Source organism: Bos taurus, chromosome 5 (genome assembly GCF_002263795.3).
Source record: "Bos taurus isolate L1 Dominette 01449 registration number 42190680 breed Hereford chromosome 5, ARS-UCD2.0, whole genome shotgun sequence".
NCBI classification, from domain to species: domain Eukaryota; kingdom Metazoa; phylum Chordata; class Mammalia; order Artiodactyla; family Bovidae; genus Bos; species Bos taurus.
Genome location: NC_037332.1, coordinates 100,842,858 through 100,858,736, shown reverse-complemented (window position 1 = coordinate 100,858,736; position 15,879 = coordinate 100,842,858). Strand labels below are relative to the sequence as shown.

The 15,879-nt window shown below is 39.9% G+C and overlaps 1 protein-coding gene across 2 annotated transcripts in view; it reads right to left on the bottom strand.

Moving 5' to 3' along the window:
• The window catches only part of A2M (alpha-2-macroglobulin), a 72,411-nt gene that overhangs the window by 32,803 nt on the left and 23,729 nt on the right, over positions 1 to 15,879 (bottom strand). The window contains exons 1-12 of one of the 2 annotated variants that reach the window (NM_001109795.2): positions 15,493 to 15,648; positions 12,882 to 13,065; positions 11,540 to 11,699; positions 11,328 to 11,380; positions 9,400 to 9,420; positions 8,963 to 9,131; positions 8,433 to 8,517; positions 5,061 to 5,181; positions 4,058 to 4,172; positions 3,808 to 3,917; positions 1,463 to 1,624; positions 94 to 321 (exon numbers count right to left, since the gene is read on the bottom strand). In NM_001109795.2, the coding sequence (NP_001103265.1) occupies positions 94 to 321; positions 1,463 to 1,624; positions 3,808 to 3,917; positions 4,058 to 4,172; positions 5,061 to 5,181; positions 8,433 to 8,517; positions 8,963 to 9,131; positions 9,400 to 9,420; positions 11,328 to 11,380; positions 11,540 to 11,699; positions 12,882 to 13,065; positions 15,493 to 15,578 (1,494 nt within the window). In that variant the 5' untranslated portion in view covers positions 15,579 to 15,648. Of the gene's footprint in view, positions 1 to 93; positions 322 to 1,462; positions 1,625 to 3,807; positions 3,918 to 4,057; positions 4,173 to 5,060; positions 5,182 to 8,432; positions 8,518 to 8,962; positions 9,132 to 9,399; positions 9,421 to 11,327; positions 11,381 to 11,539; positions 11,700 to 12,881; positions 13,066 to 15,492; positions 15,649 to 15,879 lie in introns of those variants that run through there. The other variant, XM_005207056.4, reaches the window with a different exon arrangement.

Sequence of the window (15,879 nt, the reverse complement as noted above, 5' to 3'; positions counted from 1 at the left end):
TGAGCCTTCGGGGAAGGAATGTAAAGAGCTTCACAAATGCTTGCCCACACAGTGCTTTTATCTACAGACAGTGAAGGTGGCCCTCCTTCTCACCAGGTAATAGAACACGAGCTCCTTTAGATCCTTTAGGACCTGTCCCTTCAGCACATAATGTGCTTGGACTGTCTGAGTTTTGCCACAGGGCAGTTCACGAGGCAAGGGCTCCAGGTAGACAAAGCTGTTGCTTCGGGAGAACACAAGATTAGCACTGTGATAAGCGTCTTGATGCTCTTCTGACAGCCACTGGTAGCCGTAACAGGGGCTGTGATCCTTGTATTTGACCTGATGAATTAGAAAACCAGTATTAGCTTATAGATTATATATCAGAGAGAATGGCAGTGTGCTCACAGAATTGGTTTAGTTTAGTATCCTACCTTAACTAGTGTACCTAGAAATCTTTTGCTCCACACTAAAAAGTGAGAGAGAAGTGTCCCTTATTTTGTTTATCTATATTGCAGACCCTTTACATGGCAGAGGCTTCCTGGGTTGGTATTTATACTTCTGAAGAGCATATGAGGAGGCATCCTTGACTCTGATTAGCTCCCTTGCGTTTCTGTAGCCACTTTATGTATTCAGACAGAGATACTGGAGCTATGAAACCTCACTGAGGAGACTAACTGATTCTCAGAAACTGAAGAATTGCATTTCGGAGAGGAGATGCCTCATTTAGGATGGGTTTCAAATGGATACTATGAATAAATGTAATATTGCAAACTTAGACGTCTGAGAACACTTTCTGTAACTAGCATTTGTTCAAGAGTTGAGTTTATGTTTGTTTATGTTCAGTCACTCAGTCATGTCTGACTCTTTGTGACCCCATGGACTGCAGCACGCCAGGCCTCCCTGTCCTTCACCATCTCCCAGAGTTTGCTCAAACTCATGTCTATCGAGTCAGTGATGCCATCCAACCATCTCATCCTCTGTCGTCCCCTTCTCCTCCTGCCTTCAATCTTTCCCAGCATCAGGGTCTTTTCCAATGAGTCGGCTCTTCATATCAGGTGGCCAAAGTATTGGAGCTTCAGCTTCAGCACCAGTCCTTCCAGTGAATATTCAGGGTTGATTTCCTTTAGGATGGACTGGTTTGATTTCTTTGCTGTCCAGGGGACTCTCAAGAGTCTTCTATAGCACCACAATTTGAAAGCATCAATTCTTTGAGTGAAGTAATTGATGCCTGCCTCTCCCAGGCTGTCTTAGGCTCCATGTGTCGAAACCCCACCCCCCACCGCCACCACTTTAACCACAACTCTGTGCTGCCTCCTTTTTAATAAACTGTTTCAAAATTGACCTAAAATTAGTTTCTAATTTCTCATTTTTTCCCTGTCTTCTTTAAGACTAAACACAACTTGGAAATGCCATCACTTTCGGTTGCAACCCTTTTTCCTAAGACTTCTTCATGTCATTGGTAACTTCCTTACAAACTTACCCTGATACTGAGGGAGGTGCCCTTGATTTTGGTGGTGGTGATGGAGAACTGTGCCAGGCCGTGCTCATCAGTGGTGGTGTTAGAGTTGTGGTTGGCTTCATTTGCTGTGATGAAGATGACTTTATTTGGCATGGGGACACCTTTCCCGTCCACTAGGAGCACCTGAAGATTAAAAGCTGTAGATCAGTTTTGTGGCTAATATCCAATAGGCAGCAAACATTCATTTTAGCACAGATATTTATTGTGTCCAATATGTTGAAGGTGGTTCCAGGCATTGAGGCTACAGCAGTGAACAAAACAAAGTTCCTTCTGTCTTTGAGCATCCAGTCCAGGAAAAGAGATAGCTGCTAAATAAATGTGTAAGTAATGGGTTTCCCTGGTAGCTAGGCTTCCCTGGTGGTTCAGTGGCAAACAGCCCGCCTGCTAATGAAGAAGACGTGGGTTCGATTCCTGGGTCAGGAAGATCCCCTGGAGAAGAAAATGGCAACCCACTCCAGTATTCTTGCCTGGAGAACTCCATGGACAAAGGAGCCTGGTGCACTATAGTCCATGGGGTCACAGAGTCATACACGACTGAGAAACTAACACTTTCAATTTCAACAAAATCTGAGTTTGCCAATGAAATGTCAGTTGCATGTATGAAGACCAGAACACCAAAATTCTTTCCCTTTTGATTAGAAATGGGACTAATGGGATAGTTATTTAGCAGGAATAAAATCTCAAAAAGTACAATATATCTCTGAGAAATCTGAAAAAGTGAACTTTCATTTTAGGAAGTGACCAAAGTTTCTGAACATGTGTGCTGTCATAACAAAATCAAAACATTCTAAAATTTATTCCACCACTCCTCTATAGCCTGATCCTTCTGTTTTTTACACTCTCCACAGCTGACACAACGTTTCTATTGAAGACGAGATGCATGGTGATTATACTTGTAGGTACATATGACTGTCATCTTAGACTTCCGTAGTCTGAAAACTCCATTAGTATTTTTACATATAATAGAAAAATAACAGGAGAAGTTTTTTTTTTTTTTTTGTAGATTTGAGAGAAAGAATTTGTATCTTTAAAATCTGGTGAAAGTTAAAGTATTAGTCACTCAGTCATGTCTGACTCTTTGCAACCCCATTGATTGTAGCCCGCCAGGCTCCTCTGTCCATGAAATTCTCTAGGCAAGAATACTGGAGTGGGTTGCCATTCTCTTCTCCAGAGTATATTCCTGATCCAGAGATCGAACCCGGATCTCTTGCATTGCAGGCAGATGCTTTATCTTCTGAGCCACCTAAGCAAATATTTTATAATATTTCATAACTCCAGGGGATCTTCCCAACCCAGGGATTGAACCTGGGTCTCTTGCATCTCCTACATTGGCAGGTAGATTCTTTACCACTGGCACCACCTGGAAGGGTAAACCTTAAATAGCAGTATTTTACCCCTCTATGTAGTGTTTTTAAAATATACTTGCTATTATAGAAAGAGTAATATAAATACAAAATCCATGAAAGAAACAACAGGTACAGTGATTGCCATGTGCTCAGTCATGTCCAACTCTTTGCAACTCCATGGACTGTAGCCTGGCAGGCTCCTCTGTTCATGGGATTCTCTAGGCAAGAATACTGGAGTGGGTTGTCATTTTCTCCTCCAGGGAATCTTCCTGACTCAGAAATCTAACCCCGATCTCCTTCTGCATTGCAGGTGGATTCTTTACCGGCTGAGCCATCGGAAAACAGTAGAACCTCTTATATTTCAAAATAAAAATAAAAGCCACCTATCCATCATTTCCATACAAAATTAATGTTGGAAAGATAATGTAATTGGCCAGCATGAATTTTGAGATGCTTATGGAAAAATATAAAAATCTGAGACTGTATGGTAAGCCATGGGAAAGAGTTTGAATGGTAACACACAGGGCTGTTTTAAAAACCTTCTAATTTTAGCATGGTTTTTATAGATTTGATATACAAATTTACCGAGGAACAAATCTATTTTATGCAGTTTTATACCTTTGACTAGGGGCTTCCCAGGTGGTGCTAGTGGTAAAGAACCCCCCTGCCAGTGCAGGAGGCATAAGAGATGTAGGTTCAATCCCTGGGTTGGGAAGATCCCATGGAGGAGGGCATGGCAATCCACTCCAGTATTCTTGTCTGGAGAATCCCCATGGAGAGAGGAGCCTGGCAGGTTACAGTCCATAGGGTCGCAAAGAATTGGACACAACTGAGCACACACGCACATGCTTTTGATTATACTAATCAATGGATAATACCAGCCAAATGTGGTTTTAGCAGAATATGTTGTGTGTATTGGGGGAGACTATGGTTTGACACATGAATTGAAAAATACTTCACCTTCCCCGTGAAAGGAATTCCTCGTCTAAGGTTTGAGTCCACTGTGACAAATGAGAGTTTGGTGATGGTTGTTGTTATTTCAGTGGCCCCCTTTCCAGTTAATTCCACCTCTGAAAAAGAAGGAAAAAATACATTCTCATTTGGAAGGATTTTCTCCCTGAACTTACACCACCACCTCCCTTTCATAATTTGGCAAAGGAACTAAATCAGTGTCCGTTGTTCTTTTCCCATACCCAGGAAGTATACACACCTGTTCCTTCTTCTTGGATCTTGGCTTCCACTTCGATTTTCATTTCAAACTCTTGTCTCTTCAACTGGAAGATCTTGGTGTTTACTTGCTGAGAGAAGCAGCCCTCATTGTTCAGCTAGGAGGGGATGAAATAAAACACATAAACGTAAGACTAGACAAATGAGTGGTCAGGCAGTCTGGAGGGATTTTTTTTTTTTTTTTTTTTTTGAGGCAACAAGACTTAGGAATCTTGCATAATAAAAACACAATAAATATTCTCTAGGAATTAATTATTATTACATCTCACAACAGTCTCTGCCTTATAACTGATAGGTGTATTCCTTAGTATCTGATAATCTCTAGAGTGAATGAGGTATAGAAATTTAAACCGTTAAAATTGGAGTTTGATCCCTGGGTCAGGAAGATCCCCTGGAGAAGGAAATGGCAACTCAGTTCAGGACCCTTGCCAGGGAAATCCCATGGACAGAGGAGCCTGGTGGGCTACAGTCCATGGGGTTGCGAGAGTCAGACTCAACTGAGAAACCAAACAATAACAACAATCTTACTGCAGGAGGCAGCTAACTCTTCACTGAAATCTGGCTTCCCTTAGTTTACAGCTGTGGCTGGGAGGTAGCTGCCCATGTGGGGACTGTGTTTCCTCCCTCCCTGACATCTAGGTGGGGCCATGTGAAAAGCTCTTGCTCAAAGAAAGAGGGAAGAACTGAAGCCCTTCTCAGCCAAGGTGGTTAAGATGGGTATATTCTGTCTCTTTACTTCCTGCAGATACTCAAAGGGGTTTTAGATACCAGGTTCTGGGTCCCTGGTGCACAAAGCATACCTACAATTGACAAGAAATAATTCCTATTAGGCTAAGTCACTGATTTTTATCAATAAAAACTATTATAGCTAGCATAGAATTCTTTTATAGATTGGTCTGTTCTTGCTTGAATTGTCACCATGATATAACTCACTACTTGTCAATGGTGCTTAGGCTGTTAGTCCTTAGGAGTGGCTTCCCACGTACCTCTCCACTGAACTTCTCACAGACAGCATTGGATTCTTCACCATAACAATTAGAAGGGTTCCTGTACTTTCTGCACATGTTCATAGTCACACGTCCTGGGACAGGCTTCCCATAAGTGTATCTGTCATAAAAGCATTGCCACAAGGATCAAATCAGACATTGAACACCCTCATTTTTGACCTGTTTATATTTCCCCTTTAGCTATAGCATATTTTTACTCTACGTATTTCCTTCTAACTTCTGCAGGGCTCATGTAGTGTTGAGGGCAAGTAAACTAACTGGTTTGAGCTCCCTAACATACATACAGCAAATTCCCACTGGCTATCTATTTTATATATGGTAATGTAATTGTTTCCATGCTGCTCTCTCAATTTGTCCCACTCTCTCCTTCCCCCACTGGGTCCACAAGTCTGTTAAAACCTTCTCTTTTAGAAATTTACAGTGCAGCGTGCTGAAATTTACTACCATCTTCTTTTATCATGTCTTTCCCCCCCCGCCCCGATATCTAATTTTCAGTTTCATCTTTTTAAAAATATTTTTCTTATTGTCAAAGCTACACCAGATCTTAAGAGAAACAACCATACCAACAAAACAAAGATAAGCAACGAGTGGTTTCAATTCTGCATGGGAATATAAACTATTAATATGATGGTGTCTTTCCTTCTGCCATCCTCTTCCTATGGGCAGCTATCTCTGTTTATGTTGAATTTTACTTGTTTACTTTTTACAAAAACTGTGGTGTTTAAACTGTGGTGTTGGAGAAGACTCTTGAGAGTCCCTTGGACTGCAAGGAGATCCAACCAGTCTATCCTAAAGGATCAGTCCTGAATATTCATTGGAAGGACTGATGTTGAAGCTGAAACTCCAATACTTTGGCCACCTGATGTGAAGAGTTGACTCATTTGAAAAGACCCTGATGCTGGGAAAGATTGAAGGCAGGAAGAGAAGGGGACAACAGAGGATGAAATGGTTGGATGGCATCACCGACTCAATGGACATGAGTTTGAGTAAACTCTGGGAGTTGCTGATGGACAGGGAGGCCTGGCATACTGCAGTCCATGGGGCTGCAGAGTTGGACACGACTGAGCGACTGAACTGAGCTTTTTACAAAAATGGGATCGTGCCATAAATATGTCATTGGTAATTGCTGTGGTTTTGAGAGTGTTTTCTTCCCAATTTAAATATCCTCAGGACTTCCCAGATGGTATAGTGGTTAAGAATCCACTTTCTAGACATACAGATGGCTAACAAATACATGAAAATATGCTCAACATTGCTCATTATTATGCTCATTATTAGAGAAATGCAACTCAGAACTACAGTGAGGTATCATCATCAAAAAATCTACAAACAATAAAAGCTGGAGAGGGTATAGGGAAAAGGGAACCCTCTTCCATTGTTGGTAGAAATGAAAATTGATACAGCCACTATGGAGAACATTATGGAGATTCCTCAAAAAACTAGGAATAAAACTATCATGTGACCCAACAATCCCACTACAAGGCATATAACCTGAGGAAACCACAAATGAAAAAGACACGTATACCCAGTGTTCACTGCAGCACCATTTACAATAGCCAGGACACGGAAGCAACCTAGATGTCCATCGGCAGATGAATGGGTAAAAAATCTGTGGTGCATATATACAATTCAATATTACTCAGCCATAAAAAGGAACACATTTGAGTTTTATATATATCCTTTTCCTATTATACAGAGTGAAGTAAGTCAGGAAGAGAAAAATAAATATCACATGTTAATGCATATATACAAAATCTAGAAAGGTGCTACTGATAAACCTATTTGCAGGGCAACAAAGGAGATGCAGGCATAGAGAACAGATTTGTGGACCTAGTTGGGGAAGGAGAGTGTGGGACAAATTGAGAGAGTAGCATGGCAACAATTACATTACCATATATAAAATAGATAGCCAGTGGGAATTTGTTGTATGACTTAGAGAGCTCAAACTAGTACTCTGACAACCTAGAGGGGTGGGATGGGGTGGGAGGTGGAAGGGAGATTCAAGAGGGAGGAGACACATGTAAACTGATGGCTGATTTATGCTGATGTATGGCAAAAACCAGCATAATTTGTATAGCAATTATTCTCCAGTTAAAAATAAGTAAATTAAAAAAATAGAATCTGCCTTCTAATGCAGGCAGGGTTCCCTGGTCAGGGAACTAAAATCCCACATGCCTCAGGGCAGCTAAACCTGTATGCCACAACTACAGAAACCTGCAACGAAGGCCCAGTGCAGCCAAAATTTAAAAAAAAAAAATCCTCTATCTCTGTATTTGTAAGAGTATTGGTTCATTAGCTCTGTGGATCAGGAGCTTGGTGGCCTTCCTCTGAGAGACTGCTGGAAGGGACTGAAGAGGGACCCAGCTAAACAGCTGCTGCTGCTGCTGCTAAGTCGCTTCAGTCATGTCCAACTCTGTGCAATCCCATAGACAGCAGCCCACCAGGCTCCCCTGTCCCTGGGACTCTCTAGGCAAGAACACTGGAGTGGGTTGCCATTTCCTTCTCCAGTGCATCAAAGTGAAAAGTGAAAGTGAAGTCGCTCAGTCGTGCCTGACTCTCAGCAACCCCATGGACGTAGCCCACCAGGCTCCTCCGTCCATGGCTCCTCCGTCCATGGGATTTTCCAGGCAAGAGTACTGGAGTGGGGTGCCATTGCCTTCTCCGGCGAAACAGCTAGTATATTACAAGTGTGGTCTTTAGGCGGGACTTGTTTCTTCACTGCCTGTTCTTTCTGTTACTGCTGCTGCTGGGCTGGCTACTGGAGATGGGAGCATAAGATCCTAGTAACATTAATTCTCAAGGTTGGAAAAGCCTGACTGAGAGACCATGTCCAGTCTCATCAGTGACAATGGCAGTGCCAAGAAGTATGTGACCTGCCTTAGGTAGATGGATGAGTTAGATGAGATTTCTGTAACACGCTTATCTTTACAAATTCTGAATCTAAGTTATTTTTCCACTATGTCTGCAAGGTCAGGTAAATGATCTGTTGATGATTGACTTTCCTGTACAACCTGGTAGAGTGAAAGTCACTTCCCTTCAACACTCTGTTATTTGTGTGCATGTGTGCGCGAGTAGCTTTATTACTTTCAGAATCAACCCTACTAGCATAGCTTCTCTAGAAACAGTTGCCTATCCCATGATAGTTACAATAATTCTGGTAAGGACAGGAAAGAAATTAAGAAGGAAAATAGAAAAGCAACAGGAAAGTTCTAGAGATGGGAATGTTCCCATGTATTTAAGGTGTTTGTGAAGCACTCCTCATAGACAAACTAGCAAGATATCCCAAAGGGTGAGTCTCTTTTAAATAATACACCCACCCCAAAAGAAGATTTTTGGAAAGTATAAACTCACAGGCCGCACACGGACACTTGCACCTCTTCTTCCAAGATGGTGATTATCTTTGGCATTCTTACTTGTACTTCAAACTTAGGAAGCACTGTTGATTGGAGAAAAGGAAGTTGATGATTGGTTTTCAACTTTTGGGGAATTGGCATTTCCAGATTCTCAATAGTAATTCCCTGATAATATTTTAGGGCCCTGAAAAGGTAGCCCTCTTCTCCAGTATATTCACCTTCCTTTCAACTGGAGATCTTGGTTAAAGGACTGTGATGGATCAACGTAATCCTGGTGAATTATGGGAGACCCCACTAGACTATGAATGTTTTACATTTTTTAAGGTTAAAATTGTTACAAAAAAGGCTGTATGGCATCCTATTCACAAATCCCTGATAGTCCTCACTGGATTTAGATATAATTTGGTCCACTCCAAGTCTAATCTCACCCATGGGAAATAGGAGGATTCCAAAGAAACTTGAATTCTAGGCCTTAGAAGTTCAAATATGAAAAAAAGAACTGCTTGGTGATTTTTCTTAATGGCATACCGAATTCCTCCACGGTGAAGGGGTGCTCTGCAGTCCCACCTGATCCCTTCTGTACCACCACCTTATAGGAGCCCTGAAAGGGCTCTGATGAGAGGGGGAAGGTCAACTGCTGGAGGCCATTCTCTACCTCGAGGTTCTGCCACTGTGCGATGCGATTTCCTTTGGGGTCCTACAGGCACAATAATCGTAATTTACAAAAGAGCCTAGGGTGTTAGACAGTATAGGAAATCAATGGGGACTCCGATGTTATCCACAAAGAGGAATTCTGATGTTATCCACAAAGAGGGGTGGGAGGAGATGACTTGGAACAAACCAGTGTTACATGAATTTGAAGGCTTCTCCCTTAATGATAAATTTCTGAAATACTGTAAGAATCTCTTAAATAAGAACATTTCCCCTAAGTTTATTATAATTATGGAATGTTTCACGTTGCTTACCTCAACATATACTAGTGGAACCTGAAAGACAAAAGGATAGTCAGCAGTTTAGAACTGTTCTCACATAGCCTCAATTCTGATTTATAAGCAAAATAGTTTTATGCAGATTAGTTTTATCTGTAGTAAAACACAGAAAAATTCTAGATTAAGTTTTGTAGAAGTTTAATCCATTACAAGGAATTAATGAGTAATGTTAAGTACTTACTGGACTGTCAGCAACAAATGCATGTGTGCCATTCATTAGGAATGGTATTTACTAATATTACTTAAATGCTTATAGCACCCCAGTGAAGAACATTCCTTTGTTATGCTATTTTACAGATTGAGAAATAAACACCAATGAAACAATGAGTAAACATGTTCAGATCCAAATATTAGGTGGACCACAGAATTCTTAAGTAGTTCTAAGAATAAGAAGGAGTGGGAATAAATCCTCTACTATTAATGCATATTCATTTTAAAAACTGATATTTATTAAGTGCCTACCAGGTGCCGTGTATAATCCTAGTGTAAAGAACCCACCTACCAATGCAGGAGATGTAAGAGATGTGGGTTCGAGCCCTGGAGGAGGGCATGGCAACCCACTCCAGTATTCTTGCCTGGAGAATGGCATGGACAAAGGAGCCTGGCAGGCTATAGTTCATGGGGTCTCATAGAGTCGGACACTACTAAAGTGACTTAGTATGCACATTAAGTGCCTACCAAGTGCTGTGTATCATCCTAGGTGCTATAAATACAGCAATCCACAAAAGAGCAATAGATCTGTGTCTCATGGAGCTTGCATTCTAATAGGGATGGATATATGAAAAACAGACATATATGCAATATATATTTTTGATATGTATAGATATACATTTGATATATATGTTTGGTGTATGAGATACACATATTTGACATATATATTTAAGTTATATATATATATATATGTTTGAAGTAGTGTCAAGAAATGAAAATAAAGCAGAGTTCAGCTGACAGAGTGATGGAAGAAGTGTTTAATTTTAGATAGAAAAGTGTAAGTAGAAACCAGGAGACCCATTTCAAGGCTACTGCAATAGTGTCATTTAGAGGTGATATTGGTGAGAACAAAATTGTAGCAATTCAGGTGGTAAAGCACAGTCTGGATACATTTTAAGCTAACACGATTTTCTGATAAAATAGGATGTGGCTGTAAGAGAAAAAGATGAAGGATTATGCCTTAATCTTTTGCTTTAGGAGCCAGAAGGAAAAAATTGCTCCCTCCCCGCCAGTCCTCCCTGCTCCTTCCGCCAACCCCCTCCTCCATTCCCACCCCATTCCCCAGCAGAGATGGATTTAATCAGGATCAGCAGGGAATTGCAACCCCCCATGGCCTGGGAAAGTGAGTGTTTTTAAGAGGGGAAAAGGAAGTTGGGAGGGGGAGGGACTATAGTAAACAGAGTCTGTGGCTTTTAATTGAAAAGTGTCTCTTTCCAAGATTAAAAAAAAATGTGGTTGAGGACTAGATTTGGGAGAGAAAAATTAAGACTTTGGTTTCTTGTCTACATCAAAATTGAGCGTTAGTCTTGAGGAACAAACATCGATTATACTCTCCTTCCCTTATAGGAGCGGTTTTGGTAGGTGTGTTTAGAAAAATTTTGGATCTTTGAAAAGTTATTTAAACCTAAGTTTTTTGACAGTTTATTTATTTAGTGTATCTTTCTAGTTTGCGTAACTGAGAATTTTTCAAAGAGTAAGTTTAATTGTGTGACAATCAAGTACCAGTAACAAGAATCAACAACTCTCTTGAGCCAGGGTACTGTTTTAAATGAGGATTTTGCACAATGGCCATGCCAGAAAATATTGTTATCAGCAGATTCTTGCTTTCTCTGGCCCTCCTCCAACACCAAAAACAGACTCCAAGCCTGTTTATACAGATAATAATAATTCTAGATAGATATTAGGAGACTTACCAACTCATTCAGGGGGTGAAAGCTTTCGTCCAACAAGACAATACGAAATTTCACTGAAACAGAAATATTTTCCGTGAGTCCCAGAAACCTTATGCCAGGTCCGTAGGTTAGTAAGACAAGCTATTAAGGAACCAGAATTCCTTTGACTGGGAAACATGCAAGAGAGGAAGATCTTTCTTTTGGGAAGTTGTCCTGACTATAGGCCTCTGTACCTGTCTGCTCTGGTTTATAGATGGGTTTGTCTGTCTGGACAAAGACCAGGCTCTCTTCGTTTTTAACCAACACTGTGGTCCGCTTCTTGAATTCTTGGGTTGGTCCTTTCACTTGGATGGTAAGGAACATTACCTCTTGACTGGTTGGAGATCTTGGGAGCTGAAATAGAAGAGAGACCCTGAAAACCCACTCATTTCCCAAGTTTCCTCTCCAAGTCCCTCTCCTACTTCTCCCTAGGGGTCTTGCCCCTTTTAATTTCACTGGCCCATTCTCATCGGAGAAAGCTGTCATGGACAGAAATTCATGGACAGGATGACCTCTGTCACTTGTGAATGGGAAGACAGAACAAAAGGTGGAGGAAAACATAACAGTGAGTGAGGTCATAAATGAGATTCACATCTCCTTGTAGATCAGCCAGAACAGTTTTTAAAAAATATTTTTGCTCAATTTATTGTTTTTAATTTTTATTTATATTGGAGTATAGTTGATCAACAATTTTGTGTTAGTTTTGGGTGTACAGCAAAGTGATTCAGTTATTCATATACATGTATCTATTCTTTTTCAAGTTCTTTTTCCATTTAGGTTATTGCAGGATATTGAGCAGACTTCCTTATGCTATACAGTAGATCCTTATTGGTTATCTATTTTAAATATGGCAGTGTGTACATGTCAGTCTCAAACTCCCAATCTATCCCTCTGCCGGTAAGTCTGTGAGTCTGTTTCTGTTTTGAAAATACGTTTATTTGTATGATTTTTTTTTTAAGATTCCACATGTAAGCGATATTATATGATATTTGTCTTCCTCTGTCTGATTTTCTTCACTTACGCTATTAGAAAGGAAACTGCAATATTTTATTGGCTGGATGCTGTAAGGATTCTATACAACTCTGAAGAGATACTGGCTGTACATTCATGGTGATTTCCACAGTTTCACGCTTAGAAAGAGTATGGGATGATGTGTTCTGTGTTCCAGTCAGCCCACCACTGGGGCTTATGTTGAACATTGGCCTAGTATGTTTTATTAGTCTTTTTTCCATTTTCATTTTAAGGAGAAGTCACACTTTCCCTTTGTCTAGTTTTTACTGTTTTTTTTTGTTTTGTTTTGTTTTGTTAAGAGGAATTTTCTTCAATCATTAAGCTCATTTTAATATCTCTATAAATATTTGTCTACCGTGGTTGGAAATTCACATGTGGCTTCTTAATTTCTACACTTAGTCGTTACATTTAGATTCCTTCGTGAAGTCCATGCCAGCCTCGCAAAGTCTTATCTTGACTGAATTCTAGATCCCTGTGCTTCTGACCCATAGAAACAAGTGTATTAAGTCAAACTGTCATACTCACAGTGAAGGAGACACAGTGGAATAAGTCCTTCTCTGCCACCACGTCAGTGAAGAGGCTCCTGTTCTCTCTGACGGACTCCAAGGAGGCGCTGACGGTCACCGTCTCATTCAGGTGGCTCAGAAGGAGGCAGCCCTTCTCAGGGGTCTCCGTATGGAGCAGGGAGGGGACCAGCACCATGTATTGCCTGGGGTTGGGGGAGTCCAGTTAAAGGAGAGTGTAGGAGGTGAGGCATTGTTATCAGCAGCACTATTTTCTGCTGTAATTTTTGTTACTATCCTTAGTTCTATGCCAAGAGAAGACATATTGATAAGCAGGAAATTGATCCCTGCCACTGAAAGGCATGCAAGAGAATTATTCTCCTTTCCATAGTCAGTGCCATGTCAGTGAACATTTTACTTGAAGTGAGCCTTAATGAGGAGAACATTTGCAGGCATATCTCATGCTGAGGAACTCAAATCTGAATTCAAATAAAGACATGATAATTATACTTAGTCAAGCTGTCAATCTATTTTACATTAGGATTACTGAGGAAAGCAAGCAATTCTCATGTGAGACATTACAAAAGCCAATCCACTTATAGAACTTTTTGTTGAATACATAGCAAGCCTGTAAAAATGGAATGGCATGTTCTTGCTTTCCACTTTATGGATATGGAACCTGAGGCTTAAAGAAAGTCATTAGTTTAAAGTCTCAGTGTGTTAAGCAACTAATGACATCTTGGTGTGTTACCTAACCCTGAATGTTTGTACATTAAATATTTGTCTTTCAACTCACGGCTGGACAAAAATGGTGTACTCAAGGATGGTCTTCTAAAGATTGAATTTGGAGTCCTGGTAACTCATGAGCAGAAAAGAAACTTTCCCAATACCCTCATATATAATTTTATTGACTCTCAAATTTTCAAACATTTTTGCTCACAATATCCCTAACATAATTCTTAGACACTATGCACTCCTTACATATACTCAGGTAAATATCTATTTTTTTCCCCACAAGTTTAAGTAATAGCAAAATATATTATTTTTGATGATACTTTAAAATAAAACTTAAATTACTTTTTTTTTTTTTTGCTACCTGGATATAACTCAGTTGGTAGAGAATCTGCCTGCAATTCAGAAGACCTGGGTTTGATTCCTGGGTTGGCAAGATCCTCTGGAGAAGGAAATGGCAACCCACTCCAGTATTCTAGCCTGGAGAATCCCATGGACAGAGGAGCCTGACTGGCTGCAGACCATGAGGTCACAAGAATCAGACACGACTTAGAGACTAAAGCAAACCACCACCACCACATTACTTTTTTCTAACTTTCTCATGGAATCTTAAATATCATATTGATAAGATATTCAATATGATCTATTTAAAAAATACATCAAAATGTTCTTTTTGTAATCATCAGAAATTTAGCAGCTTTCTCCTTTTCCCTCTTGAGCTTGAATTTTCATGTCACCATACAGAAGTCTGTCCTAACATTTCTATGCTTTAAAATATTTTATGGATCACTCTAGTGTCTTTATTTTGTATGGATATACATATGCATATGTATGTGTGATGTGTGTGCATATGTACTGTTTGCATATGTACATGTATGCATGTACTGTTATGTGTGGGTATATAAATTGAATTTTAACTCTTAAATTTAATGTGATCATAAAGTTGTAAATGTTAAACATTTTCTTCTGAATTGTTTTCAAAAGCCTTAGTAGTATACAACAGATCAAAACAAAATAAATATATTACAAGCTATGATTCATATATTTTACATATTAATATAAAATCAAAATACTTTTGAAGCACATCTTTGATGAAAATGATGAACTGTTCTTAAATATTCATGGACAGATATTCCTCACTGCAAGAATTAAACAAAGGTCTACCATGAACTCTGTTGCTAGTTTTGGTTTGTGTATATGCAGTGCTGTGAAAAATTGTTCACATAAAAGTAAATAAATTATATCATTTTTTTTATCAGCTCTTGTAACTTCTGCATTACGTGCCAAAAATCACAGTGCCCTATTATCAAGAGTTGCTTCTTATCATCTATCAACTGGTATTTCCCTTAAATCCTCCTTCAATTCTGTTGAAACAAAGAATTCATCACCACACTATCTGCAAAATGATTTTCTCTTCTGTCATTTGAGTCTTTTGTTTTCTCAACATCAACATCAGTTTTTCAAATTGCTCCTTTATTTGGAACTCTAGAGACTTTTATATTCCAGAACAATGTTCCATGGTAACAACTAATTGAGGGAGGTTTGTCTCTTTTAAAGTGGAAGATGGGAAATTAAAAAAGGGGAGGTAAGAAAGGGTAGATAGCATGGTCTCAAGCTGATCAGCATGAGTGTGAGGATCTAAAAGCTGATTCTTTTCAAAGTATCAATTTCCAGTGCCCTTTAGAACCTCTTTGTATATCCCCAGAGAATTTAGAGATTCAGAGATCCAGGAAGTTGGAGAGAAATGTTTAAGAATAAGTAAAGATTTGTAAAATCTCATTATTGAAAGAGACCTTAAAGATAAGGAGATGACAGTTCCATAGGGGGGACAAATAAATGAATGGTAAGCATTTAAAATAAAGGAAAGGACTCTTCAAGTTTATGTTTTATGTGAAACTCACGGTTTTCCAGAGACTGAAGCATCTGTCGGCAGCAAGAGCAGAAGAAGAAGAGTAAGACTTGGATAAAGGAGTTTGTTCTTCCCCATGCTGCAGGGAGAAGGGACCGGAGGAGACCAGACTGTGTTGCACCTTTCTCCCTGCAATTGGTCTGGTCCCAGACTTTCCTCAGAGCAAGTAGGCTTTATGCTGCTCTCTGTGTAAACAGGAAGTTCCACCCACACAAGGTGTCTAAACAAAGTAGAGGTCTCTGAACATTCTCTGGAAGGGTCATTGCTCTAAGGGACTTAATTACAGTCAAGGTTAATTCCTGGCAAGCTAAATAGGATTCCTGGAGGGATAAAATCCACATTCCCATTAGTGCTCATTTTCCCTGGGTTTTCCCGTAAA